The 27,573-nt window shown below is 42.1% G+C and overlaps 2 protein-coding genes across 3 annotated transcripts; both read left to right on the top strand.

Annotated features, from left to right (window-relative positions):
- Positions 1–258: 258 nt before the first annotated feature.
- NT5C1B (5'-nucleotidase, cytosolic IB) lies at positions 259–7,538 on the top strand. 2 transcript variants are annotated; one of them, XM_035562531.2, is made up of 6 exons: positions 259–535; positions 1,044–1,211; positions 4,053–4,182; positions 4,591–4,713; positions 5,400–5,584; positions 6,605–7,538. In XM_035562531.2, the coding sequence occupies exons 1-6, from the start codon at positions 410–412 to the stop codon at positions 6,941–6,943; spliced, it is 1,071 nt and encodes a 356-aa protein (XP_035418424.1). In that variant the 5' UTR covers positions 259–409; the 3' UTR covers positions 6,944–7,538. The 2 variants fall into 2 exon arrangements, with proteins under 2 accessions (XP_035418424.1, XP_035418425.1); XM_035562532.2 differs by lacking the exons at positions 259–535; positions 1,044–1,211 and adding an exon at positions 2,367–2,571 and having other exon boundaries at positions 3,994–4,182.
- Positions 7,539–12,646: 5,108 nt separating this feature from the next.
- RDH14 (retinol dehydrogenase 14) lies at positions 12,647–18,574 on the top strand. The gene is made up of 2 exons (XM_035562533.2): positions 12,647–13,032; positions 17,151–18,574. The coding sequence occupies exons 1-2, from the start codon at positions 12,670–12,672 to the stop codon at positions 17,766–17,768; spliced, it is 981 nt and encodes a 326-aa protein (XP_035418426.1). The 5' UTR covers positions 12,647–12,669; the 3' UTR covers positions 17,769–18,574.
- Positions 18,575–27,573: the final 8,999 nt, after the last annotated feature.

The raw sequence follows: 27,573 nt of genomic DNA on the forward strand, positions 1-27,573 counted from the left end.
GCCAACCACCCCATTTTGAAGCCCAGCAACATTGTTGTTATGTTTTTTAAGAAATCTAGAAATTTCCTGCTGATGATGTTAAAGCAATTAAACCACCGCATCGAAATAATAAATCTGAGAGCGCTGTGGGTATTGGAGGCTGGCTCCTGACAGCATCTTGCAGCGTGGGGCAGGGAGGGCGCGATGAGGCGAGATGTCGTGGCCCTGCTGACCCACGGGGCGGGTGCTGCTGGGCCGTGCCGTGCCGGGCCGTGCCGGGGGAGGGCCGGGCCGTGCCCGACACAGAGCGAAAGGGAAAGCCACAGCCCGGCCTCCTTCCCCCTGCCCGAGCGGGGCGGAGCGGCCTCCGCCGCTTCCCGGTCCTGGGCTCCGGCCGCGCCCGCTCGGCGCTGCCCCGACCCCGGGAGCCATGAGCGGCTCCGGGCCGGAGGAGGAGGAGGCCGGGCTGCAGGAGGCCCGGCTGCAGGAGGCCGAGAGGGACTGGGCGGCGGCCAAGGCGTTCTACGACAACCTGGTCTCCAAAAGACCCCGGCCGGTGAGAGCGGGAGGGATGGGGACTGGGGAGGGGGTAGGGCTGGGGGTAGGGCTGGAGAGGGCTTGGACGGGACTGGAAGGGGGGGGAGGACGAGGCTTAGGGTGGGGAGGACGGGGCTTAGGGGGGGTATGACGGGGCTGGAGGGGTGATGAAGGGGCTTTTTTTTGGTGGGAGGGATGCCAGGACTTGGAGGGGGATGCCGAGGCTGGAAGGGGGGATGCCGGGCCTTGGAGGGAGGAGGACGGGGCTTGGGGAGGGGACACGGGAGCTTTGGGGGGCACATGGGGCTAGAGGGGTGCCGGGGCTTTAGGGGGGTGCCTGGGCTTTTAGGAAGCTGCCGGGGCTTGGGGGGGATGCCAGTGCTTGGGGGGGTGCCAGGGCTGTGGGGTGGTGATGCCAGGATTTAGGGGGGGTGCCGGGGCTTGTGGGGGTGCCGGGGTTTGGGGGGAGGACGAAGCTGGGGTGCCGGGTCTGGGGGTGCCGGCACTACCCTCTTCTCGCTCGGCAGCCCAAGCCCCAGCACGCCATCACCGTGGCCGTGTCGTCCCGAGCTCTCTTCGACCTGGTGGAGGAGCGTCGGATCTACGAGGAGCAAGGGGTGGAGAAGTACGTGGAGTACCAGCAGCAAAACGAGAACGTCACCCTCAAGCCCGGACCGGCTTTCCACTTCGTCAAGGTACGCCGGCAGGCTCGGGAGGGGCGCTGAGGATGCTTCGAGGCCGAATTTCGGGAAGAGGAGGAGCCCAGAGCCTTCCTAGGATGGGGTTAATCCTGCCCCTGGGAAACGTTCCCCTAGCGGTGAACTTGCCTTGGACGGGGAGCCCGAAATCAGCATCCTCAGCGCAGCGCAGCAGCCGGACACTGCGGGCGCCCGTAGCACTGCTCACTGCCCTCCTCCCGCAGCATCCCCCGGCGTGTCCCCTCCCTTTTAAGATCATTTTCAGTTAAGACAGGCCCCAAAATGGTTTTAAGGATTTTGCAACCTTTTCCCCTAAAAAGGAAAGAGAAAAACAAAACAAAAAAAAAACAAAACAAAACTAAACTAAAACCACCACAACCCCCTTACTTCCTAATTTCAATTTCACTTTTTTGTCCCACTTACAGCTATGATTAAAGACAGTGTTGGCTCAACAGGAAACAATTTACTATATTCAGAAATGATTGATTTTTTTTTTGTCAGCTTTAATTTTTTCCTTGCTTTCTTCTCGTGAGACCCCACCTAGGGCACTGCATTTTGGTCTGGGGCCCCCAACATAAGAAGGATATTGAACTGTTGGAGTGAGTCCAGAGGAGGCCACAAGCATGATCAGAGGGCTGGAGCACCTCTCCTAGGAAGACAGGCTGAGGGAGTTGGGGTTGTTCAGCCTGGAGGACAGAAGCCTCCCGAGAGACCTTGTAGCAGCCTTCCTCTACCTAAAGGGAGCCTATAGGAAAGCTGGGGAGGAACTCTGTCAGGGGGTGTAGTGATAGAACAAGGGGGAATCGTTTTAAACTAAAAGAAGGTAGGTTTAGATTAGGTATAAGGAAGAAATTCTTTACTGTGAGGGTGGTGAGGCACTGGCACAGGTTGCCCAGAGAAGCTGTGGATGACCCATCCCTGGATGTGTTCAAGGACAGACTGGATGGGGCTTTGAGCACCCTGGTCTGGTGGGAGGTGTCCCTGCCCATGGCAGGGGAGTTGGAACTAGTCTTTAAGGTCCTTTCCAACCCAAACCATTCTATTATTCTTTCTCATCCTGGAAATTTTTCTTGAGGACCAGCAAAAGCAATAGACCCCCAGTTGGGAGTCGAGGTTTAAGCACAGGTGAAATAGAATATTTTGCTTTCATTGCACAAGATAAGAGAAATGTCCAAGGCAAACAGCCTCCAGCATGGAAAGCAAGTTGGCTTAGCAAAAATGAAAAAAAATCAAAATATGTATGATTTTGAGAAATATGTTTATGTTTTTAGTGGGACTGATTTGAAAAAAAAAAAGAGAAGTGCAAGTTTGTTGGATGCTTCTTTCTACTTGGAGACAAAGAAAACCTACAGAAATAGTATCTTTTTTGTTTGGATTCCTTTGCTGAGATCTTTAAGATACTAACTTAAAGACATTATATCTCAAGTTGTAGCACTTAAGAACCCTTATCACAGGCCAGGATCTCCTTGGGCTGGGAACTGTACAGGCACTTGGACAAAAAATGGCATTCCTCTCTTCCACTCCCCCTTAATCTGTAATACTTGAATAAATTCTCAGTGTGCTAGAGTATTAGAAGAGAGTAACAAAAGGAAAAAAAAGTGATGCAAAGGGTTTGTGACCAGATACTGAGATTTTTTCCTAGGTTTTATACCAGGCTCTCACTCAGGGTTCTCCTAAGCCAAGTCCCACATGACATAGCCTTGCTTTTTAAAGTGAGATTCCCAGAATTTAATTATAAAATCTACATTTTAATTCTTAACAACTGGTCTGGCTTTTTAAAGCACCTTAATGAAAAACAGCCTGTCTTGGATTCATTTGATGATTCATTGTTGACTTTATTGCCGTAATCCCAAGGAATTCCATTCAAGGGCCAGCTCCCAAAGTAGAGGTCTGTAAACCTAGAGCAAAAAGCAATTCTTACTCCAAAAGGATACGATTCTAAATATAAGTTGAGACAAGATGGATACAGAGAGACGACCAGGTGGAAGGTCAAGGAAATAAGAAGAATGCCAGACTGTGAATATGGCGTGTTGGTCTATTAGCTTAAAAGAGATCTCAAATGAATCAAAACCTGTCTCATTCAGTAATTCAGTAAGAAATCTCCAAGGAAATCATGCTTGACAGGATATGATTTGGTACTTGTTTGTTAAGGACAGTCTGACACCTGAGCTGTGTCAGTGAAATCTTTGCATAAGTATGTGTCCCAAATTCACATTTGTTCATGAGAAACAAGCAGTTGCACATACAAATCCCTTTGTACCTTCTCCTCAATTTCACAGCAACAATCTTTAAGTGGACAAGAAAATCTCTGGATACAACCATTCACCAGCAATGTTTTATTAAATTTATTAAGCAACATGAGTAGGAAACATGAACATTTCTGAAAAAGAGACCTTTTCTGGTCCTGGGAAAAAAATATTTGGTATCCAAAACAAAACAAAAACAATTCAAAGGGAGATTAGATAGAACAAATTTAAGTCCAACATCTTAAGCTTAAAAAAAATAAAAATTACACAAATATTAACCTGTATTCTGAAAAATGTTCAACAGTGCATAAATATATTCCAGATTATCATGGTGTCCCAAGAAAAAGGATTTCTGTTATAAAGTTAAATTCTGTAACTTTCAGCAAAAGAAACTTAGTTGCTTCCCTTCAAATAAGCCCAGGCAAACAGTTGCTGGGAGCAACAGAGCAGAAAGAAATGAAACAAGTTCAGCAAGTTAAACATTCAGATATTTCTCATTCTCCTTCAAGACAGTCCTATCACTAAACCCACAGCGATTAAGAAGGAAGGCACATTCCACTTGTCTATTGACTTCCACATTTCTACCCTGCAGGCACTGGAGCATGTCAATGCCCGGCTTCTTGAGCTATACCCTGATGATGAAGAAAGATTTGATATTGTTCTGATGACTAATAACCATGCCCAAGTGGGAGTGAGGCTTATAAACAGCATTAATCACTACGGTATGTAAAATAAATACGTAGAACTGCCTGTGGTTATATAATGAAATGCAGTGATTTTGTTTATCCTGTTCGGACTTTAGTAAAAGCAACTTCTTTGATATAGACACCCATTCCTTAGGAGATTATATTTATTTTTGTGTGTCATAGTAAGTGAGATATCCCCTCTGCTGTCATAGAAGTGAATCCCCTCTGCTGTCACAGAGGGATTTTTGTATGAAATTCTCAGGGAGGAAGGACTAATCTATTGTAGTCAGTTTAAGTTGTGTAACTTGTTGAAATTGCAGTGAACAAGATTGTCTTTTTTAAGCTTACTGTCAGTTGTAGGCTAGTGTTGTTCTTTACATCTTCATTTTCCAGGTTTGTAGTGTCAAGGTGGAGTCACACCTTGTTGTGCTGTTCTTGTTTCAGGCTTAACAATTGAACGCTTCTGCATGACAGGAGGAAAAAGCCCTATTGGTTACCTGACTGCGTATCTTACCAATCTATACCTCTCAGCAGACTCTGAAAAAGTGCAAGAAGCTATAGAAGCAGGTTTGAATTGTCCTTTTTTTGTTCTCTTTCAGCTGGGCTTGTTAAAAACAAATCTAGTCATGGTGTGTCTTTCACAGAAAGTAGTGCTGCTTCATCAAATCAGAATTTCACTGCTGTGCATGCCACAAACTTTGTACCTAATCAGATAACATCAGGTTATTTCTCTGCAGTTTTCCCCTCTGGCCTTTCAGCTTGCTGATAATGATAACTTGATCAGCCTCTACCTCTGTCACACCTTTCTGTCTCCTCCCATGCTGCCATCATACAGGAAGTGAATTCCTCTGTGCACCGGCTTGCCGCTCCCTTTTCAACATCTGTTTGAGTTGAGTCATCTGTTTGATAGGAGTTACAAAAGCTAAGTTCTGTGTTCTACAAGCAAAAAAACAAAATAGTTTGACTTTACAGTCTCATTGGAATTTCATGCTTTGTCTCATTTGTAGTACACCTTGGGGACCAGGTTTGTGTGTTACACGGAACTGGAAATAAGCATGTCTAAGAAGCTATGCCAATAGGACAGCTTCCATGCAGATGTGTTAGAGAAAAGCCATTACGAAGTAATTTCAGGGATGGTTTCTGCTCCCTGTGTTAAAAGGTCACCACAAATAAACTGTTAGAACTAAACTACTGGTCACTTTATGAATGACTTTGCAGGACATGCCAACTGAAGTTCTCTGATACACTTTCAGGCATCGCATCAGCTACCATGTTCACTGCCAACAAGGATGTTGCTTATTCGGATACACAGCTGAGGGTGGCATTCGACGGGGATGCAGTTCTCTTTTCTGATGAATCGGAACAGATTGTCAAAGAACAAGGATTAGATAAATTTTTTGAACACGAACAGCTGAATGAGAATAAGCCTCTTGCACAGGTTTGTACTTCTTAAATCAAAGAGTTTTCAAAACATTTTTTTAAATTCTCATTACTGCTGTCTTTCTCCAGTTTCCCCAGTGTGTATGCATTAATCATTGTGGAAGCTGAATTATCATTTCATTGCCCTATTTACTTCCTTTTTCAAGGATAATCTTTAAAATGCGTGTTTGACACAAAAGAGGCCAGTAAGGCAGTCCTTTCACCAGATCTCTCACTTCACTGAGAAAAACTGCATATATGAGACAGTGGCTTACAGTTATATTCTAATTATATTCATTATAAAAAGGAAAGATTGCTACTGATTTCCTTGATTTTTTTAATCACGTTGCATAGGTAATATTAATTTCAAAAACTGGAATACTCAGGTTGCTGAAGCGGAGTGATATTTTGCTTATTCTTAAGTAGAACTATGACATTTGTCTAAAAACCAAAAATATTTTTAAATTAGCTTCAAATAAAATGCCATCACTACTATTGTTAACAATGGTATAAATCAAAAATAAAAGCTTGATCTATTGAAAGTACTGGACAGTGCAATATATTGCAAGTTGAAACTAAATATTATTTACTACTTTTAATCAGGGTGTAATGTTGTCATTAATCTGTAATGACTTTGGTGACGTGTAATTAGGTCTGCTGTTGGGTTTTGTACAGGCAAGTGATTGCACCTTGTGGATCATAGGAAAATGAGTTCAGTGCTTTCAAAGAACATAGTATTAACGACTGTAATTTTAACTTTATAATGTAAGAGATCTTGTAAGCTTTATATTATAGAGATCTTGTAAGTAATGAGAATCAGTTTCCTACTGATCACACCATGTAGGATTATAGCTTTAACTTTTTTCCAATTCCTAGTGTGTGTAGACCCACTTAGAAATAGTTCATACAGAGATTGCTATATTTACAATAGCATTAAGGAAGGAATTTTGTTTGTAACTGGCAATCTGGAAGAAAGCACAGGGATGACTTTGAGAACTGTGGGAAAATATTTACTATGCTTCTGGTATTTTGTACTCAGGGTCCTTTGAAAGGCTTTCTGGAAGACCTAGGGAAACTCCAGAAGAAGTTCTACGCAAAAAATGAACGATTAAATTGTCCAATAAGGACCTTTCTGGTCACAGCCAGAAGTGCAGCAAGCTCTGGAGCCCGAGTCCTGAAGACTCTTCGTAGCTGGGGTCTGGAGATTGATGAGGCGCTGTTCTTAGCAGGAGCTCCTAAAGGACCGATCCTGGTGAAAATACGTCCTCACATTTTCTTTGATGACCAGATGTTTCACATCGAAGGAGCACAGAAATTAGGCACCATAGCTGCACACGTTCCCTATGGCATTGCTCAGAAATACCAAAAATCTGCGTGACTGGATGGCACCATCAAAGATAAGGTTCTTAACTCAGCCAGCCTCTAATATACCAATAGCTCTTTCTGAAAACCTCTATTTGTGTACTATAAGCACTTTGTTGAAAGATTTGACTTCTGGCTAGAACAACCTTTAGAGGAAATATTTTTAATATTGTTCAGTTTTTAATAGAGTTATTTTAATAGCACTCTAAAGCAGTTTAGTTTTTTGTTTGTTTGTTTGTTTGTTTACCTGTTTGGATACAACACTGTTTTTGATATTAGGGAAAGATTTGTACTGGTTTTATAGTCTGAAACAGAGACAGAGCAGTTATATTTTTTCTAAAAAGTTGCTAATGGATTATTTAAAAGAAAAAAACCATACTGCATATATAGCCCTTACTGTTTATTTCTGAAATTACCAAAACCACAGTTTGCCTATATGTTGTTACGTGTTGGTGTTTCCTTGGTAGATATGTATTCAGTAGTTTTGTTACCGTGAAGTTTCAGCTTCTACGGGTCTCCAGTGAAATGTTAGCTTATTTGATATTGTGTTTACAGGAACACTTTATTTTTCTATATTGTTTTCCTACTATAATAAAGCTGGCTTTACAGAACATTGTCATTTGTCTGTGTAGAGATTTGAGTATAATTTCCTATGCAAAATGAAGTTATGTGATCAGTATCTCTCTGCCTCTTCCCTCTCTGAGATAGGTAGAACCAGAACTGACTGCTTTCAGCCCATAAGATAAGAGTGAGAGGTCTTGAAGACATTTAAATTCTAACAGATTTTATGTAAATATAGAGCTGGGAAGAAGTCAGAGATGCTATGAGTATCTTGACTGAGGCAAAGAACGAAGCATTAGAGCATACCTTTACAACAACAGAGGATCTATACTGAAATACCGCTGTTGATGGAACTACTTGTTTCTTAACTAGATTCAGTTAGGTTTTACAGCTGTTCTGCGATCTGCATCGACTGAGTTCGGCAACCTTGGATGAATTTCCAGGGGACAGGTTTCTGTTGCAACATGAATTCGGGTAAAATTATACCATATATCTATTCTGCCTCTTTTGTGCTGAGTTCTTGTATCTCAGTGTCATCCATGTATTTGAGTGTCTTCCAAATGACACAGCTAACATCTGTCAGGTGGTGTTTGTTCTCTTTCCCTCCCCAGTGGAACAAGTGTCCTGCTTTATTTTCATTGTTGCTGTGTATTTATACCAGAAGAGACAAAACCAAAAGAATGCGCTTTGCAGTGGGAGTAGCTGATGGTGAAGGCTTTGTGGTGATCTGTGGTGCCTGAGGGAATTCACTCCAGAATCTCATGTTAGCCTCTGAGAAAGTGTGGTGTCTTCTGTCCAGATGAACTGTCCTGTTATTACGGAGAGCTTCATTTCATTCATTGTGGTTTCCCTCCCAGAAACCTAGGCAATCTTTTAAATGCTCTTTTCTTTGAAAAGTTCTTTGAAAGAAGAACTGTTTCCAAAGTTCTTTGAAAACAAAGATGAAAGCCTTGATCCCATATGAAACTTGAATAGGGAGCATTGGAAAGGTTTTTATGTATTCACACTAGCCTGTCTTCTTGATGGGATGTACTGCAGAGTTCTGGTGTACTTGGAATTTCATAAGTGTTAAAGGCTTTGTGCCCAAAATATATCACATTTCTATAACCCAGCCAGGAGGTGAGGAAGAAATGAATAACTGCAGCCTGGTCATTGTCTGCCAGGATGGGATAGAGTTACTTCGCCAAATGGAGATTATAAAAAAGTTATTAACAGATGTTTTTGTATGAGAGCTCAGAATCGGCTCTCCAAGACATCCAAAAATATTCCTTAGCTGTGCAGTATAAATTACATGTGTATTTCACCACAAAAGCATGGCTACAAACTTCAGGAAGACTGGTCCTGCCTTGTTGAAGCAAAGCATGATCAGCCATTCTTCACCCATGCATTGTTAGAGCTACAGATGTGATGGTTGGGTGCAAAAAAAAACAACCATGAAGGATGTATGCCGTGCACATATTGCTGGCACTTGACTTTCTTTTAGCATAGGAACTGAAGTCTGATACTGAAAAGGGCTAATGGTATCCTTGATCCCTGTGGGACTCCAGAGGTCAGTGTCTTATACCTCACAGGATGAGCATGTAAATCAGTGAATAAATAGGAATCGGAGTCATCTAGTCTATTCTGCTTAAATTTATTTCCAATCAACAACCCACCTACAGCAAAAAATGAAACGTGCTGGCCCGGACATAGGAGCTTCCAGTTCTTTCATCTTTTTTTGATCTGTACATAGCGATAGAGGGCTATCTCTTGCTGTGTCAGTCCTGAAAGCACTGAAGCATGTGTGAAGAGAAATAAAGAGAGAAAAGGTTCATATATTAAATTCATATAGTAGGTTTCTTAGTCATAGAATTCAAAACAACATTAAAGCCCAGAAGTTCACATGAAGGTCCACAGTCACTTCTCCTAAGTTTAGTTATCCAAAATGCACTTAGATGTGTATTCAAATTACATACTGTCTTTTAATTGTGAGGTAACTCTCCCAAGCATGGTGGCTGCTTCTTTGCACATCCAGCTGGCAGCATTTTGGGTTAATGGTGTCTCATTCGTTCATGCAAGTGCCCCTTTAGGCTCACCAGGGTGTTTGGGGACACTCAGATCTGCTAGGTGGTCTCTGCCCATTTTACTCATTGTCTCCAGCTCCAAGGCACAACTTTGGCTAGTGGGCCAAAATAATCATTTTTCAAGAAAGTTCTCTGAAGTGGGATGGGATGGGATGGGATGGGATGGGATGGGAACTGAAGGAAAGGGATTTCTAGTTTTGCAGATGTAGACTAGAAGAAAGCACACACCTCAGGGACTTGTCCAGAATTGCACTCCAAACCACAACAAAACAAAACAAAGCAGAACAAAATACTTGCTTCTCATGCTTATGAGGATACCATGAATTTATGCCCCAGCATTTCATTACTCTAAGCCAGTCACAGTTAAAAGAACAGCAGTTTTCAATAGGGGAATAGAGAAGAGTCTTATGGTTCTGGACTGTACTGCCTCAGTTTGTTTATAACACTGGATGATAGACACATGAAAAAGAAACTGGCAACTGGTACTTCAGGTACCTCCACATGGGCTCCTCTGCCTCTGCCAGAACCTGTAACCTGCACTGACTCGAAGTATTACTGAAAAGAACACATCCATCTCCTTAAACGCAACGGATGGGCAGAGAAAGCAGTGAAGCAGATGGATGTTTTAGCAGAAAAATAACTTTCAGTTACCAAGCTCAGTAGTTTCTGGGACCAATAATATCTGAATGTGTATGTCATCCCTGCCTTGATGAGCAGCTTCTGATCACTGTGACCAGTGAGCTTCCACGTAGAATGATCCTTGCACTGAAGGCTGAATTGGCCATTGGTAGACCCAGGCAGGATCCTTGAGATCCATGAGAATTTCTTACAGGATGAATCTCTTCCTCTAACAGGGAATTTTCTGGTTCTTTTATTTTGCCATCTCATTGAGAACCACCATCCCTTTCTCACAGTCCTTGGCTGTAAGGTCACTAGGCAGTATCACTAGTATGGCTCCAATGCCTCCAAAGATATAATTTACTCTGAGCAGTGCATATGGAAGAACATCTCACTGGGAAACAAGATTCATTCATCTCTGAAAGCATATTAAGGATATGAATGTCATCTATCCTTTAATGTTTAAATTTGATAGGCCAGCCACTCAATTTGCCAGCTTTATAATGCTCCAGAGACTACTGAGAACAGCCTAGCTAAAAGAATGTTACTACGAGTGACATTTTACATTTCCAGAAGAAAGTAATGACCATGTTTGTAACACCTAATTGCAAAGCAACAAGGAAGCAGTTCAAATATCAGTGCTCTGAGGCTTTTCAACAGCAGCCTTTGTCTTCCTCAGAGCTTAATTGCATTTGAGGAGCCTGTATCCTAACCTTATGTCACCTGCAATCTGCTTCAGCTCCTCAGAAGGGCTCTGTTAGGTTATCTAACATCTAATCAAATTAAACCCAGCAAGGATCAGAGGAACAATGATTGGCCAAGGAACCCAAGTAAACTAATCACAGAAAAAAAGAGAACACACAGCTCCTCCTGAGGTCATCAAAGGTGAATGATTCGACCATTATTCCTGGTGTGAAACCTGCTAGTATGAACCAAGCAAATAATTTTTCGCTGGAATGCCGTGCAGACTAAGGGGAATCATTGTCTAAAAGAGTACAGGGTTTATTATGGGATGTAGGTGGAAAGAAAATTGTGGGTCAGAGTAGAGAGAATGTGGGGCCTGCACAAATTTTATTATAAGATATTAAGTGCAAGTGGGAACAATAAGGGAGGGAGAGGAAGCAAGGTGGACTGAGGAGACAAAATGGAAAAATAGAAGGAGAGAGGGGTAAAAAGGGCTGGTCACAGGTAATCCAGGTGTCTGGTTAATATGTTTGACCAAAGTTTGTACCTCATCACTGCAGTCTGACATATCTTCTTCACAAATACTGTTTCTATTTTCTTTATGGGTAATTCTTTATTCTGAGCATGTGTGTGTGGACCATGAAGGAACTTCCAGTTGGACCAGCAGGTAAATAGGGCAAGAGATCTGAGTGCCAGCCATCAGAGAGCAAAGTCACAGGTCTGAGGGGCCCAAGGGTCTGGTGCCAAATGGATAGAGACAGTCTGGACACAGCTACCGGACAGACCAGCTGTTTGAGGGCCCCTCATGATGTGTATGTGAACCATTAGTACACTTCTAGTTGGACAAGCCACCACGCAGGAAGAGACAAGCATCTGGGAAAACCCAGCATCAGAGCTGGTGCCTGAGTCTCTAGGTATAGAAACTGGATGGGCTTAGAACCTGTGCTAGTATTTAAGAGACCAGTGAATGTGAGCATGGTTGTGAAGTGAGTGTATGTACTCATACCTTCTGCAAGCAGCATCTCTTCCACCAGACTGGGATGGGACAAACCGCTTTGGTCCTGAAGTCCACAAAAGTTGGTTACCTCTCATAGGCTACCTCCAAGGTGATATTACTCAGCTGAAGCTGGTCCTAGAACCAAGTGTTCAGCAGGTCAGCCTGTCAGCTCGCTGGCATGTTTAGACCCTAGGCTAGCTGCCAGAGCAGCCACCACCACAAAGAATTGTGTAACACTTCCCCACCCAGTCCATCCCTTCTGCTTGCAACACAGACGTTGCAAGACATGCTTGGCCGTGTACTAACATCTATCTTATGCTCGGACACAAAACCTGATTTGATCCAGAGCCACAGCACCTAAGAAAGAAATCTGATCTCGAAGGCAGCATGGGATGGGGCTCAGCACGCCGTCCTGACACACTCACTGCACTTGGGTGACTAAATTGAACTTGCACAAAACATTTCACTAGCACAGAGGCCAGGTGGCATGTGAAGTCCGGCATGGTCAGTCTCCAGAAGATGGTGGCTGCTTTGTGGGCACTTCTGAGTGGTGGGAGAGTGTGCTTGGGGCTTGGGCCAAAAACTTGCACAGGCTGCTGCTGCCCTACAGGAGGTGGTGGCATTGCTGCTCCTGGGAGCCCTCTCAGAAGAAGTGTTTAACTCCCTGCGGGCAGCCGTGAGCTGGACTCAACTATCCTTCCATCGGGATATTCCGTCACAGTCCCGGGTGGTTTCGGGGCTCACCAAGCCCCTGCAGGCCTACAACCCCCACAATGCCCAGCGGCGCGGCCGGCAGAGCCTAACGCGGGGCCCGCTCCCATGGCCGCGGCGGTGGCGGCGGCAGCGGTGCTGGGCGGGGGCCTGCTGCTGGCAGCCTGGCGCTGGCTGCGGCCCGCGGCCCGGCCCGGCGCCGGCTCCGCGGCCTCCATGCGGGGCAAGACGGTGATCATCACCGGGGCCAACAGCGGGCTGGGCCGGGCGGTGGCCGCCGAGCTGCTGCGGATGAGGGCCCGGGTCATCATGGGCTGCCGGGACCGGGCGCGGGCGGAGCGGGCGGCCAGCGAGATCCGAGCCGAGTTAGCCGAGCGGGAGGCGGCCGAGGGCGGCGGGGAGCTGGTGGTCCGGCAGCTCGACCTGGCCTCGCTTAGCTCCGTGCGGGACTTCTGCCGACAGGTCCTCCAGGTACGGGCCCTGCCGGGGGTAGGGGGGTCGAAGGGGAACCCCCCCCGCCTGCCCGCACACGGTCCGGGGCTGCGGGGTGGTTGCAGGGCTTGGGGGGTGTAAACAAGTGGGCAGTGTTGTCTGCTTGAAGCTTAAAGATCGTGGCTGGAGCAGCTCTGCTACGAAGAAAGGCAGAGAGAGCTGGGGATGTGCGGCCTGCAGAAAAGAAGGCTCCGGGGTGACCTCGTTGCAGCTTTTCAGGACTTAAAGGGAGCTTATAAAAAAGATGGAGGGTGACTCTGCTCAGTCAGGCAATGACAGGACAAGGAAGAATGGTATTAAACTAAAGAGGGTCAGCTTAAATTAGACATTAGGAAGAAATTCTTTACTGTAAGGGTAGTAAGACACTGGAAGAGGTTGCCCAGGGAAGCTGTGGATGCCCCATCCCAGGAGGTGTTCAAGGGCAGGTTGGATGAGGCCCTGGGCATCCTGATCTAGTGGGTGGTGTCCCTGCCCATGGCAGGGGGTTAAAACTAGATGATCTTTGGGGTCCCTTCCAACCCGAGCCATTCTATGATTAGTATTTGTTCAGGCTGTGCTAGTACTGAAAATGAAACTTTTTTTTATGAGAAACATAAAACATTTCACTTGTCCCTGTTTTTCGGTTCTGAAGTAATTTGCCTTTAAGTTGACATTACAGCACAGCCTTGTGCCCATAGCAATAAAGGTTCATGAGTGAGCTGCTCGCAACTGCATCCATCCTGCTGTCTTCTCCCTGACACCGGACTCCCACACATCTTGCATCTCTTGCCAGCAGTAGCTGAGTTTAGTGGTTAGATGTTTTGTAATATATACATTTTCTCCAAATTTCGTAGGAAAAAAAAGTTTAAGGAGATCAGAGACATCCAGGCAATTCTCCTGATGGAAATGTTGCAATATGAATTCAGCAGTACAAGTAGACACCAGAGAGCACTGGAAGGCACCATTAGAGTCATTCCACTCCAATGAAAAGCTTCAGCTGGGACTCTCATCACATCTAGCAATGCAAACCATGAGACACAAGGTCATAGCAAACCAGGCATAATCAGTTATGCCACTTGGTGCGCTGCTCATTGAGTCCTTGAAAGATGCTCAAGTGCGGTTGTGAGAAACAAAAATGGAGAGAGACTATATTGTATTCACTTTCAAATAGCTGTTGTAAAATTTAAATATCTGAAAAAGTCAAAAGAGCCCTGGTGGAGCGCTGTGTAATCGTATATAATAGTATATGTGAATCTAGTTATAAGATCTAATGTTACTTCAGTGTTTTGTGAAAATAGACATATATACAAAATGATATAAAACACTAGATCAGAAACTTACTGTTTAACCTTTAAAGTCATATCTTCTGTAGCACAGAATATCCAAAAATGTAAATTTATTATCCATTCTTCATTGGTAAAGCCAGTAGAAACGACTGTAAATGAGAAATGGATGGTGAAAGAGAGAGTGAATGTATTTGCAGAGTGCTGTTCACAGGTGCATTTTAACTTTTATTTTCAAAATAATCCCCAAAGCATCTGAATAGCAAGGAACATGAGTTCAAGAAGCTGTTACATTCAAGTTCACGTTATTTGTCTTCTGTGAACCTGTGACTGCTTTTTGGACTTGTGTTGGTTGTGGTTGTTTTTTTTTCCTTTGGTGGTTTGGTTGATGGAGATATTATTGTGTTGTTTGTGTGTTTGTGTGTGTTTTGAGATGAAGAATACTTAAAGATCATCAGGATGGGCGTGGATAAGGCTCAAATATTGTCAGGGTGGGGAAACAATGCACTCTCACAGCCTAACTTTCTCTGTGGGAGCTTTCCATTCCAAAACTGCAAGTGATTACATCTTTAACTCCTTAGCCTCGTTGCAAAAAAATGACTTAGAGATGTTGGAGGGCTCCATGGAAAAATGCAGAAAATGGTAGCAAGCTCAGAAGCTACAAAGAATAGCACTGCCTGTCAAAGCAATGTTTTGTACTCTGATGCTCTTGGTCATAGTAGCTGCCTGCTTGGTGTTGATCACATTACTCTAGATTATTAAATGTAGGAGTCTCAGAAAATAGCACAAGTGGAAGTCCTTCTTGCAGCATTAATTCTTGTGAAATGAATCCTCTGGTCAGATGCTGTGAAAAGTTCCTAAAACAATGTTCTCTAAAGGAAGGAATAACACTTCAGTCAGCAGATCTGCAGTAAGGCACTTGTTCAGTGCTGTTCTTGCTTAGTGATAGAAACCATTATGTCCCTTTGGGTGAGGAGAATTGAGTTTGATGCTCTTTGGATCATGCCTTTGTAATTATGTGAAATACTGAGAAACGTCAAGTCCTGCAGAAACCAGAGGCTGAATTACTTGATGTTTTGTGGGGTCAGATGCCAGCCATCATTAATTGAATACCAAGTGCAAATTCGTGTTTTGCTCTCTGTATCTGTGCCGTCAACGGTAGTCAAATAAAAGGCAAATGGTATAAAATTTGTCTTGAGATTCTCTATCATCAAAATGACCTGAAGTGATCTGTGCTTGCTGACATTAGTTTGAGTGAGTCCAGAGAAGGGCAACGAAGCTGGTGAGGGGTCTGGAGAACAAGGCTTACGAGGAGCGGCTGAGGGAGCTGGAATTGTTCAGCCTGGAGAAGAGGAGGCTCAGGGGCGACCTCATCGCTCTCTACAGGTACCTTAAAGGAGGCTGTAGCAAGGTGGAGGTTGGTCTATTCTCCCACGTGCCTGGCGACAGGACGAGGGGGAATGGGCTAAAGTTGCGCCAGGGGAGGTTTAGGTTGGATATTAGGAAGAACTTCTTTACTGAAAGGGTTGTTAGGCATTGGAATGGGCTGCCCAGGGAAGTGGTTGAGTCACCATCCCTGGAGGTCTTTAAAAGACGTTTAGATGTTGAGCTTAGTGATATGGTTTAGTGGAGGACTTGTTAGTGTTAGGTCAGAGGTTGGACTAGGTGATCTTGGAGGTCTCTTCCAACCTAGATGATTCTGTGATTCTGTGAGTTTTAAAGAATTAGCAGCAAAGAAAACTCACGCTGCTTTTTGTGTTAAGCGAATGAATACTTTTGCATCTGAGTCATGTAAGCATAAGTTTCCGGTGATACTTCAGACATGGGAGAAATCGCTGAATTCAGAGGCTATTTGCGCAGCTTAGTTTAATCTATGTTTTTTGAAGAATTCATTGTTTCGGTTAAATTGGAAAGCCTTTAGTTTTTGGGTGGATCCTGGAGCATGAAGTATATAATTTACGTTTGAATTATCCTCACCACTTTGTGTTAATTACTTATATTTCATGATGTGACTGATTTCCTGATTGACTTCTCTCAGTCTGAACCAGAATACTGATCCATCAAATAGCATGTGCTGAGCATATCATAAAAATTTTAAGCCTCAGTCTCATAGACACATCTAAGTTCTTGAGTTTACCTATTAGATAAATTGTTGTATGAAACCTGCTCAGTTAGAATCATGAATGTTACTTTTCTATCATGAGTTTTGCTCTGTACTTTGCACCAAGCAGCGCAATGAAATGTAGTGATATTAGAATGAGATAGTGTTTAAAATCATGAGAACATTGTTCTTCAAATTTTTTCATTACATCTTCTCAGTGAGATGATGGGCTTGCAATATGACAGGTTCTCTTCAACAGTGACGTTCTTTGAGATAATGCTTTTTGTTCTGTATCTTTATAACTTTTGTGGTAGAACCCTTGCCTGTGGCTGAGGTTTGTCATAAACAATTATCATGCATGAATGTGTCTGTCTGCTTTTCCAAGTATAATAAAGAGGTTACTTTTTTAGAAGAAAACAAAATGCATCACAAAGATAAATTACCACTGAATTCCTGTAGAAAGCTGTTCCCAGAGAAACAGATGTTGTGTTGTCTGCACACATTAAAAGTCGATACAGACCTGCTTTCATGTACCTGCATCGTGCTGGAGTCAAATGTTCAGTTCAGTAGTAGATCATTTTTGTCAGTAACAATTTAGGGACTATTGGAAAGTTACAATTTAGAAAACTAGAAATTAAGTTATTTCCCTCTAACAGTGTCTAATGAGAAATATTAAGCATAATAGTATGCTTTGCGTTATAAAACTGAATTATGTTTCTCTTTCCTATTTAAAGGAAGAGCCAAGGCTGGATGTTTTGATAAATAATGCGGGGATATTCCAGTGTCCGTACATGAAGACAGAGGATGGTTTTGAGATGCAATTCGGCGTAAACCACTTGGGTCACTTCTTACTCACCAACCTTCTTCTGGGCCTCCTCAAAAATTCTGCTCCAAGCAGGATTGTGGTAGTATCCTCAAAGCTTTACAAATATGGAGAGATCAACTTTGAAGACTTGAACAGTGAAATAAGTTACAATAAAAGCTTTTGTTATAGCCGGAGTAAACTGGCTAATATATTATTTGCAAGGGAGCTAGCACGTCGATTGGAAGGGACGGGAGTCACTGTCAATTCACTTCATCCTGGGATTGTCAGAACAAATTTAGGCAGGCATGTGAATATTCCTTTGCTGGCAAAACCCCTATTCAATTTGGTGTCATGGGCTTTCTTCAAAACACCTCTGGAAGGAGCCCAAACTTCTATTTATTTGGCCTCTTCTCCTGAGGTTGAAGGTGTGTCAGGGAAATATTTTGGGGACTGCAAAGAGGAGGAACTCCTACCCAAAGCCATGGATGACTTGGTTGCAAGAAAGTTATGGGATATCAGTGAAGTGATGGTTGGATTATTGAAATAAGTGCTGGGGTATCTGCTAAAAAGGAATGCAGATAACTATGCAATGTGTATTTGAAACAGTCTAATTCTCACTTTGAGTGCTGTGGGAACACAGGTTAATGCTCAGAATTATTTAATAGAGGAGTGATTTATGCTGAAACTGTTTTGAAACAAAGGATAATCTTTATTTAATGGGTGCAGACTTTCAAGAAAAATCTGAAATAAAGTTTGAGGGTGTGAATATTTCTGATTAAATCTGTTCAGAAACTCATGTTCTACAAATAAATATTAAACAAAACTGTGTTTTGCAGTGTATATGCCTATTTGTCACGTTCTACTACTTCGTAGTCAGACTGGACAATGCAGGGTGTTGATGGTGAAATGCTTTTCATGTAAAACAGTTTTAAGAAGAGATCCTAACACTAAGATTTTTGTCTTTGAGCCATCACAACGAAAGCTGGAGTAAACAGTTTTACTGGTATCTTGCACTGTAATCATTAGGCCTGAGTGCCATTCAAAGACTTGTCATTAGCCAAATGCTTCAGTGAACAAAATTATTGGGAGATATACAGTTTAGCTGTGAAGCACAAAGTTGGCTTTTTTTTCGAGTACTGTAACTGCCATTCACTGAGTGTATACACTCTGTTGTGCAAGCTGTATTTTTATTTTCACATATGCTGAACTGGCTATTTCTTGATACGTGTACTGCTTACGTTTCATTAAAAATGTAGTTGACATGTCTTGTGGTCTCGATAGGGCTTTGCATGTCATGAGTTGTGTCCATGCAAAGTTCACAAGACTTCAACCAGATTAAACTGAAGTGAATATGTTTCTTGGTGTGTGTTTGGCTTTACTGATGGCACTTTAACTTGGTAATGAGATTAGAAAAAACTGTCTGATACAGTTTAATGAATCTTTAACAAAAATCTTTTAAAATAAAAGACTTAGCACTCATTCTTTCACTGTGGAAGATACAACCAGTGGTCTTCACGCAGTAGCTTTGTTTCAAAGGTAGAAGATTCACCTGTGTCAATTTAGGGAGCCTCTGCTGCATAGAGTTAAAAATAAAATGAGCTTCAAATAAATTAAAAAAAAAAGACATTACCTTAAGGTATAGTGATTTTTTTTTGGGGGGGGAGGAGGAAATTCATACAATTAATGAGTTCATATTGACATTTATGACATTTTTGTCTCTAAATAAACGGGTCTAGCAGTTAATTCAGAGTATATAGAATATGGAAGAATGAACTGGAGTGATTTATTTTGATAAATATTATTCAAGGGAACCAATATTAATAATACATGACATATTTAATAGACCCTTTTTACCTACCTGTAAATACACATCACGTCGGCCCTTCAGGTAGCAACCCAGTTGTTGAGATCGTATCTCTGTTTGTTTACTCAGGCTCTAAGCCTGCTGGAGCTTCTGCACAGGGCAGTGGCCTTACCATGCCCTTTGCCAGCATGATCCTGCTCTGGGCCAGTGGCTTGGGTGGGGAAGGAAGGTGGCATTCCAGAAAACCACAACACATGCTACGAAACTGAGCACGTTTCTAAGATCCTGTAACATGTTGAGCTTTGTACTGCTCACTGTAAGGCAAGATGAAGAGATGGGTGTGCTGTCAAAACGTTTTCTTGAGTGTTGATCAAAGTTCTCTAAGTAATGCCAGTGGGAGACATGTAATGTGCATAGAGAAAGTTCTGCTCTGGACTTTGCATTTCAGAAAAGGAGGCTCAGGACACACCTTATCATATTTTACAATTACCTTAAAGGAGGTTGTAGTGAGGTGGGGATTGGGCTCTTCTCCCAAGCACCAAGTGATAAGGCAAGGAGAAATGGCCTCAAGTTGAGCCAGGGTGATTTCGGTTGGGTATTTGTTTAGTTGGGTTTTTAGGTTTTCTTCACTGAAAGGGTTGTGCAGTGTTGGAACAGGCTGCCCAGGGAAGTGGTTGAGTCACCATCCCTGGAGGTCTTAAGAAATGTGTAGATGTAGAACTTAGTAGCATGGTTTCGTGGTGGGCTTGTCAGTGCTAGGTTAAAGGTTGGATTAGGTAATCTTAGAGGTCTTTTCCAACCTGAATGATATGATTCTATGAAATAGCTGCATGCAGAGAACTTGAAACAGCTGAAGAATTAAAAGTTCATTAATACTTCTAGTATGCAGGATAACAGTAAAATGAGGAAATGTTTTCATGAACTGCAGGTTATCTTAATCAAAACAACATGGTGTACTTCACCTGCCAAAGAACAAGAGTGAAGATACAGAAGAGCTGAGCCAAACATGGGTTTCTGTTTTCAGTACTACTGTTCAGCAGTACTGAATTAATACTACTGCATTGTTTCAGTGCTGAAGCCCGCGTATACTTCTTGAGAGGAAAACCTTAGGTGCAAAGGTGGAGAATGGAGAAGATGACAAGTCTGGAAGTGCTGTGGTAAAGAACTGCCCTGAGGAGAAGATGATATATTTTTCAGACTGAATGATCAGCATATGATATACACTGGCCTTCAAAACAGCAAAGGTGCATGTGTACAGAAATAAGAGATGTGGAATAATAAATACCAGCTGTATAGTACGACTCTATAACATGTAATGGCTCATACATCTACTAGGTGTTTTTTTCTTTTGAAACATTGCAGAAATAAGAGCCTTTGTCAGAAAGTGATTACATTCCTGTAATCATATCTAGATTAAAGTCCTTGTTCCAGAGCAGGAGAGTAATCACGTGATACTCTTAATGGAATATAATATGCCTGAAAATATTGCCTGAATACATTTTGAAAGGATGGATTGTTAAAATCTCTGGCACCAAAACATAAATTTTATTTTTTTTCAACATCAGTAACATTTGTCACCTTCAAGGTTGAGTTTAATTTAGTTGCTGTGGACCAGAAAGCTGATTACTCTCTTGAGACTGCTGTTACTGTTTATTTATGCGATGCTTTTGTTATTCTGTTGGCATCGAGGAATTTGAGACCTCATAGGTCAACAGGTCTTGTAAAATGTAAGTGCAAAACGAAAGAAGACTTTATTTCAATGTGTGGTTAGCACTGCTGATTCAATCTAGATTAGCATTTTGGCTGAGAAAGTATACAATACAATACTACGTAGGATCTTAGTAAGCTCAAATATATATCTGTGATGTGATGATTGCTGAATGGCTTTTCTTAGAGTTGGTAGAGGGATCAGTTGTTCCAACAACTTCACGCTTCACCCCAGTATTACAGTGCCTCCAGAAAGGTGTGGCAAGCTCTGCATGTTACTGTTCTGTAAACTATTTAATCCAGAGCTGTCTGGTGTGGTAAAGCCAAAACCAGGACACATTTCAGTTGTCTGCCTCCACTGCCCCCACCATATGAACACCACCATGTGAACACCGCCATCCTCAAATTAAGCTTGTTTCCATTAAGAATTAAACCTGGAAAAAATAAGGGGTGAAGGAGACAGACAGTAACCAGGGACAACATGTAAAGACCAGGGGAATGCAAAACAACAGCTTTCACAGGTAGGTATCGAGGCTGATCACACTGCTAGTAAGTACGTTACAGATATGCATGGAGGCGACATCTGAGGTTAAGATTTTGTTGAGGTCTCTGATAAACATAATATGTCGTGAGTCAACTCTTTCAAAGGCCAAAATGTACCTTCATCTATCTTGCATAAATTATTAGAATTTGAACATTTGATTTTTGATCCACCATCAGTGCTGGACCAGCACCTGTGCCCTAGTGGTTTAAAAGCTGGCTGGGATGTGTTCAGGGCACAATCACTCCTGAGAAAGCAGCCCTTGTCCTTTTGCTTTTTGCAGGTGAAATGCCTTTTTGGGGCCATAGCTGAGGTGTGGAGGGCCACAACGACACTTAACTTGTTTGCCTGTTTGCAAACTTTCCCCACTGCAGCCTGAGGCCCGTTGCAGCAATGAGTAGAAATGCTTGCACGTGGCCCCATTTCTCAGTGATCGAGTTTCATACTGCAACAACATTGTAGACTAACTCTACTGTAGATGGGTTATTTTAAAAGTGTACATGAGTGTGTGTGTGGACACGTGCAGGTGCAATTTAATCCCTTGTTTTTAAAAGACTGACAGGAAGAGCTGTGAACAATTTACCAAGGAACTGAAGGGAGAGGAGAGGTGGCTGTTGGCGTGACAGGGGCTCCTGCCTCCCGCATGGACTTGGTGTGTGATGAGACGTGGGGCGTTGGGCTTGGTCCAAGCATTGAGCTCAGGTGCTGGAGTTTTATCCAGGTTGCCGTATCCATTATTTGCTTTTGCAGTTGGGAAACTTGCAGGCACAGCTGAAGGAAGGAAACATTTCCATGTAATAGTTGAGGGAAACAGGCATCAAGTGTGTTAAGAGGAACATTTTTAACTGCTTCAGCATAATTTATTCATCTTTAGAACAAGAGTTTGAGAAAAGAAACTTTTTTCCATTTTTCTTTTTTTTTGCTTTTTTTTTGATTCTCAGTCTCAGCCCCTAACTACAAGCTAGCTCTTATAAATGAGGTTTCTGAAAGCAAGCTAAATTGCAGTTGCATGTATTTAATTTATGTACCACATCTGTTTAAGTAAAGAGAGACTTATGTACATTAAAAAAAATATGTATTCTGTCACTAATTTACTCTCTTTACCTTGCCACAAAGGCCAACATCTATCCCTAGGCAAAGGGACAACACTGCTCTTTCAGGCACTATAGCCAAAGCAGCAGGCAAGCTCATAAACCCAGCAGGAGTTCTACAGTAAAAATTCTCCATCTTAATGAGATAAATGATCAGTTTTTCCATGATGCAATAAAAACAGAAGTATTTAAGCTCTCTTCTCTTTCTTCAGTGGTTGCCTGGTTTGCCTAAGCTTCCTACTATGTGAATGCTTCACAGGCTTCAAAGCCTGAGCCCTGGGGGTGTTCAGTGTGATTATGCTTTTGCTTAAAAATGCAAATATTTCCCACTTCAAGCATACTTAATTTCTTTCCACCTAAGGCTATAAAGAAAATAAACAACTTGCAAGAGTAATACAAATAATTTTAAAACGGGAGGCCTGTTCCCTTTTTCACATAACTTTTTCCAAACTAATCACTTAGAAGGTAATTGACTTGCAAAAAGATCCAGGAGGCCTACACAGTTGAATTATTATTTTTGATCTGTCCCAGAACAGTGCTGCTATTTCTCATAACAGAAAATGACGACCTCCCTCTAGACTTTTTACTTACCGCTTTAGCTACCACTAGCAGCCTCACACCTGTTGTAGCTGGATTCAGATCAGAGACATTAGATTTGAATATTTAATTGATTCCAAAAGACCTATGTAGCATGGAGAAAGGAATGCTTCCCTAATTGCTTATTTTGGGGAAGACTGGCACACAAACCGCCCAAAAGGTTGAAAGCCCTTTCTTTTTACATTTAACATTTAACATTTACATTTAACATTTACATTTACATTTACGTTTCTTCCCAAATAATGTAAAAGCAAAACAAAACAAAAAAGCGCCAAAACTTAATTAAACAAGATAGGGAAGAAACCGATAGCTTATTTGCCATGTGTCACATCCTTGAAGTCTATAATATTCAGTTTAGCAAGGTACTGAGATCTTGCCATCGCTTCAAGGCCAAAGCAAGCAGTCTGAAATCCTATTCCCGCTAAAAGTGTTGGGAGTCAGACATCTGAATAGTTTTGCTGATTCTGATCTCCTGGCTTTAGCTTTGGGCAGCAGGGCTCTTATAGCCAGTTGGATGGTGACTCTTTCAAGCTTGATGAATGAAGCTTTATGCAGTTCTGTGTATGTGTGGCATTTTTATTTTTATTTGTTACTACTTTGCAAACTATGAGGTGGGGGCGGGAGGAAGGTTATGTGTATATTAAATATCCTGGAACATTCTCCATAAATATTTGTTTTTCTGTCCCAAAATGGCATCCCATCTCTGCAGCTGTTGGGGCATGTGTCAGTTTGGCACCTGGACTGCTATTTGGTGATGAGTGATATTATTTCAGTTTATCAGAGTCTTGTTGAAACCTTACTTAACATTAGGCCATTATCCTGGGCCTCTCCTAAGTCACAGCATGACCATCCACTCAACAAATCCCATCTACTCCTGAGACAAGCGATGTCAGGGTCTTTCTAGGGGCTTCAATACAGGAGTCATGAACTCCCAACTGCCAAAAGGCAAGTGTCATGCCTGGAGGCCCAGAACCTACTTACACTGCAATGAGTAGGTCTGATATCATTTTTTATACTCATTCATAGACAGGAACATCTTCTCCAGTGTATACAGATTAGTATTTTGGACTTCATCGAGCCCTAGAGACAGAGTTGTAGGTGTAGCCCATGGGTTAAACATAGCAAGTTGACACTCATTTGCTGTTCTGAAGGGCTGAGATCCTTTAACCACTTGAAGTCAATAGTGGTTTGAGTTGCTTGAGACTTCACCTGGTGTCGACAATATTTGAAGAGAAGGTGGAAGAGACACTTATTTGGTGTGGGATACCTTTTCATCAAATTAATTTTCTTTCTTTTCAGTCTGCCCTGGTGGAAATCTTCAGAGGCCTAAAGGTGTTTCAGATGCATCTCCATAGACATTGTAAAAGCATGTAAGTCTGCGTCATGGAGGTATTTGTCCATAAAATTTTGCAATAAGCAGAGACTTTCAAAAAACATAACTTCATATTTTATGCAGTGGCCAAATGATAATAAAAACTAATTCTATGTGAGAAGCAAAGCTATGACTAGGGTCCTGGGACATTAGAACTGAATAAAAGATAATGTGCTTACAGATTCAAGGGAGGCAACCCTAAAAATCAAAAAGAATAATTAGAAAGGTTTTATGACATTTATTTTTTTTTCAGTTTCTGAGGGTTTTGTTTGCTTGATTAATTCTGGATACCTGCTATCTGGGAGAAAAAAAAAAGTTAAAACATCAGAAGAAAATGTGAAAACAGCCATGTTTCAACAAAGCAGCACAGTTCTTCACTATGGAAAACCCATAAAATGACAGGAAATGGCTTAATGTGGTAGGTGTTCATTTTTAAGGGTTCTGTTGACAGAAGTTGATGAGTGAAAATACTGTACTTCATTTTTGCCTTTTGTTCAGTAAGTAGCCTGGAATTTTGATGCTGCCTAGAGGGACAGCTTTGTACTATGGTGGTCTAAATTGGGATTTTTCATTAATGTAACCAATCAGATTTTTTTTTTTTTAAAGAAGAAGGCTGAAGTCAAAGAGAAGACCAACAAAAAGCGCCACAACGTTTATCTTTTACTCATCTGGAAGAGTTTATTTTAAACATGGAACATTGTTTGCTGCTGTGGAAATGAAAGTGAGAGAGTTGCAGCTTTCTTCCAATGCCATCTGGCAGATGATTTACTAGTGTGTAGTATTCACTAATCCAAATAACCCTGTGTGTGGTAGCATTGTCTCTTTACTGATCATGCAGCTGAGTTGGCTGAACCTTAGATGGCTCACACAAGGCTATCAACAGTACAGTACAATAGACTGTTTAAAATTAGAACAGTGTTTAGGAGACGGATATGCCAAATTCATCGTATCTTTACATTTTTAAAGCATTTTCCTTACCTGAGTTGAGCTTGATGTTTCCTTTTCAGCCTCTTCATGGTTTCATTCAACTGTACTCAGGCTTCAGCCCACTGAATTCAACACTTGTAGCCTCAATGCTCAGGGATCAGAGCATTGGGAATCCATTCCTAGGTTAGTATCCTTACCCTGATGATAACCGTATTTGCTCCTGTAAGGTCTCTTCCTGACCTCATGAAACTTATATTCCTGCTGAATCTAGCTCTAGCTATTTTACTATTTAGTAGCAGAGATGGGGAAGGAATGGAAAACACAGTTGTTTTCCTGAAGACCAGGTGATTCTTTGAACTCACTGGCCACATCAGTTTTGCTTAGCATAAAACCTATTTCCTGATCCACAAGCTAAATGGGATAGTAGGGCAATTTTCATGCTACCATAGTCTGTTCTACCACAGAAGAGGCATGGGTACATCCAAACTTTTGTCCATGAGTGTTCTTGGCCCATGCTGACTCCTGAATGATGCAAAAAGCTGTTTTGGAAAGTCTTAGTTGGCTGGAGCCAAAACTGTGCCAAGAACTACCCTAAGTATTAAACAGTGTAGATGATCAAATTTCAGTGCCTGAGCTGGCGCCCCATCACTCCTTAATTGAGTGGAATGAGTGTAGCCAAAAAATGCCCCCTTCCTCCCCCAAGTGTTAACAGAATAGATGTGATTTTTCAATTTAATCCATGACATCCAGAGACTGTTCTGGAAAACTGAAGCATATTTTCTCTTACTAATTTTATGGTGCTAAAATTCCACTGACTTTGCTGCAATTTCTATTGACTAACTCTGTAAACACATGGAGAATCAGTATTGTTATTAATATCACCATGTCGTCATGCTTTATTCATTTTCAATTTTATAACTATAGTCTGATCACTTGGAATTTTGTCCACTAACCTAGCACTGGACTATGGAAATCTTATTTTATCAAAACGTGTTATTCTTGGACTAGAATTCACAGTTACACAGTTGCACTTTATAGATCCATAGATTTTTTAAAGCCAGAAAAGGCCCTTAGATTATTTAGTCTGACTTCCTGAATGACACAAGCCATTTAATTTAAACCAGTTAGCCTTGCGTCAAGTCCAGCAATTTGTGTTTGGCTAAGTCTTATCTTCTAGCAAGACGTCCAGTCTACATCTGAAGCCATCAGTAGTTGGAGAATCCATCACTTCCTTTGGCAGCGTAGTCCAATGGTTATCACCCTCTCTCTTAAAAATGTGTGTTTTGATTCTTCCCTAAGTTTGTCTGGCTTTCACTTCCAGCTATCACCTCTCATTATGCCTTTTGTTGTAAGATGAGAGCGTTGCTGTTACTGCTTTGTGTTTTCTCCCTGTGGTGATACTCACACATTGTAATCACTGAAATCATCGCTAGATGTTTTTATTAAACTCAACAGACTGAACCCCTTTAATCTCTTTCTGCAAGGTCCTTTTCCAAGTTTTCGGATAATTTCTGTAGCTCTTCTCCACATCCTATCCATTTTTTTACCTCTTTTGTGAAATGAGGAAACAAGAACTGGATGTCATACTTAAGCACGTGTCCATTTATAGGCAATCCTAGTCCTTCTCAATGCTTTCCCTCTGTTGCTCTAAGGCGATCAGTAATTTAAACGTGCCTGGGGCTGTTCCCTGGCACTAAGGCCAGCTGGAATATCACAATCTGCATCTGTGCTAATGAACACTCTTTATCTTCCAGAACAGGGTGTCTGCATCCAAACTGCTTTCTCGGAATGTTTCCTGGCAAGTCATAACACTTCAGTTGCACTTGGGAATTGTCTGGGAAAATGCTGGCAAAGGCCAAAACCATGCCAGGGACCAAAATAACTGCCTTGTGGTACTGATGAATAGAATGAAGGAATAATGACCAGGGACATTTCCTGACACTTTGAAATTCAGTAGTATTGTCAAAGAGTTCCCAGTTCCTCTCAGAGCAACATCTTGATATTTTTAGCTTCAGTGAAAGTATTAAAGGCATGTTTCTCTTAATTGCTTTACGACACCTAGAAGTCAGGTGTGTGGGCTCATCTGGTCACCTAGGTTAGGTGAAGTCATACTCAAGTAAGAGATGAACATCTCCTGATTTTCATTTGCCCCATTTCTCATAGATTCCTACTTTTGAACTAATGCTCTGCCTGGTAAGATTTATCTCTTCGCACCTCACCCCTGACGATAAAGGGCACTTGGATGATTTATAGCCCAAGTCCAACTTTTCATGACTAGGCTTAGGTGAAATGACTCCTCAGCTTTTATGACAT

The sequence above is a fragment of the Cygnus atratus genome, chromosome 3 (genome assembly GCF_013377495.2).
Source record: "Cygnus atratus isolate AKBS03 ecotype Queensland, Australia chromosome 3, CAtr_DNAZoo_HiC_assembly, whole genome shotgun sequence".
In the NCBI taxonomy this organism is placed as follows: Eukaryota; Metazoa; Chordata; class Aves; order Anseriformes; family Anatidae; genus Cygnus; species Cygnus atratus.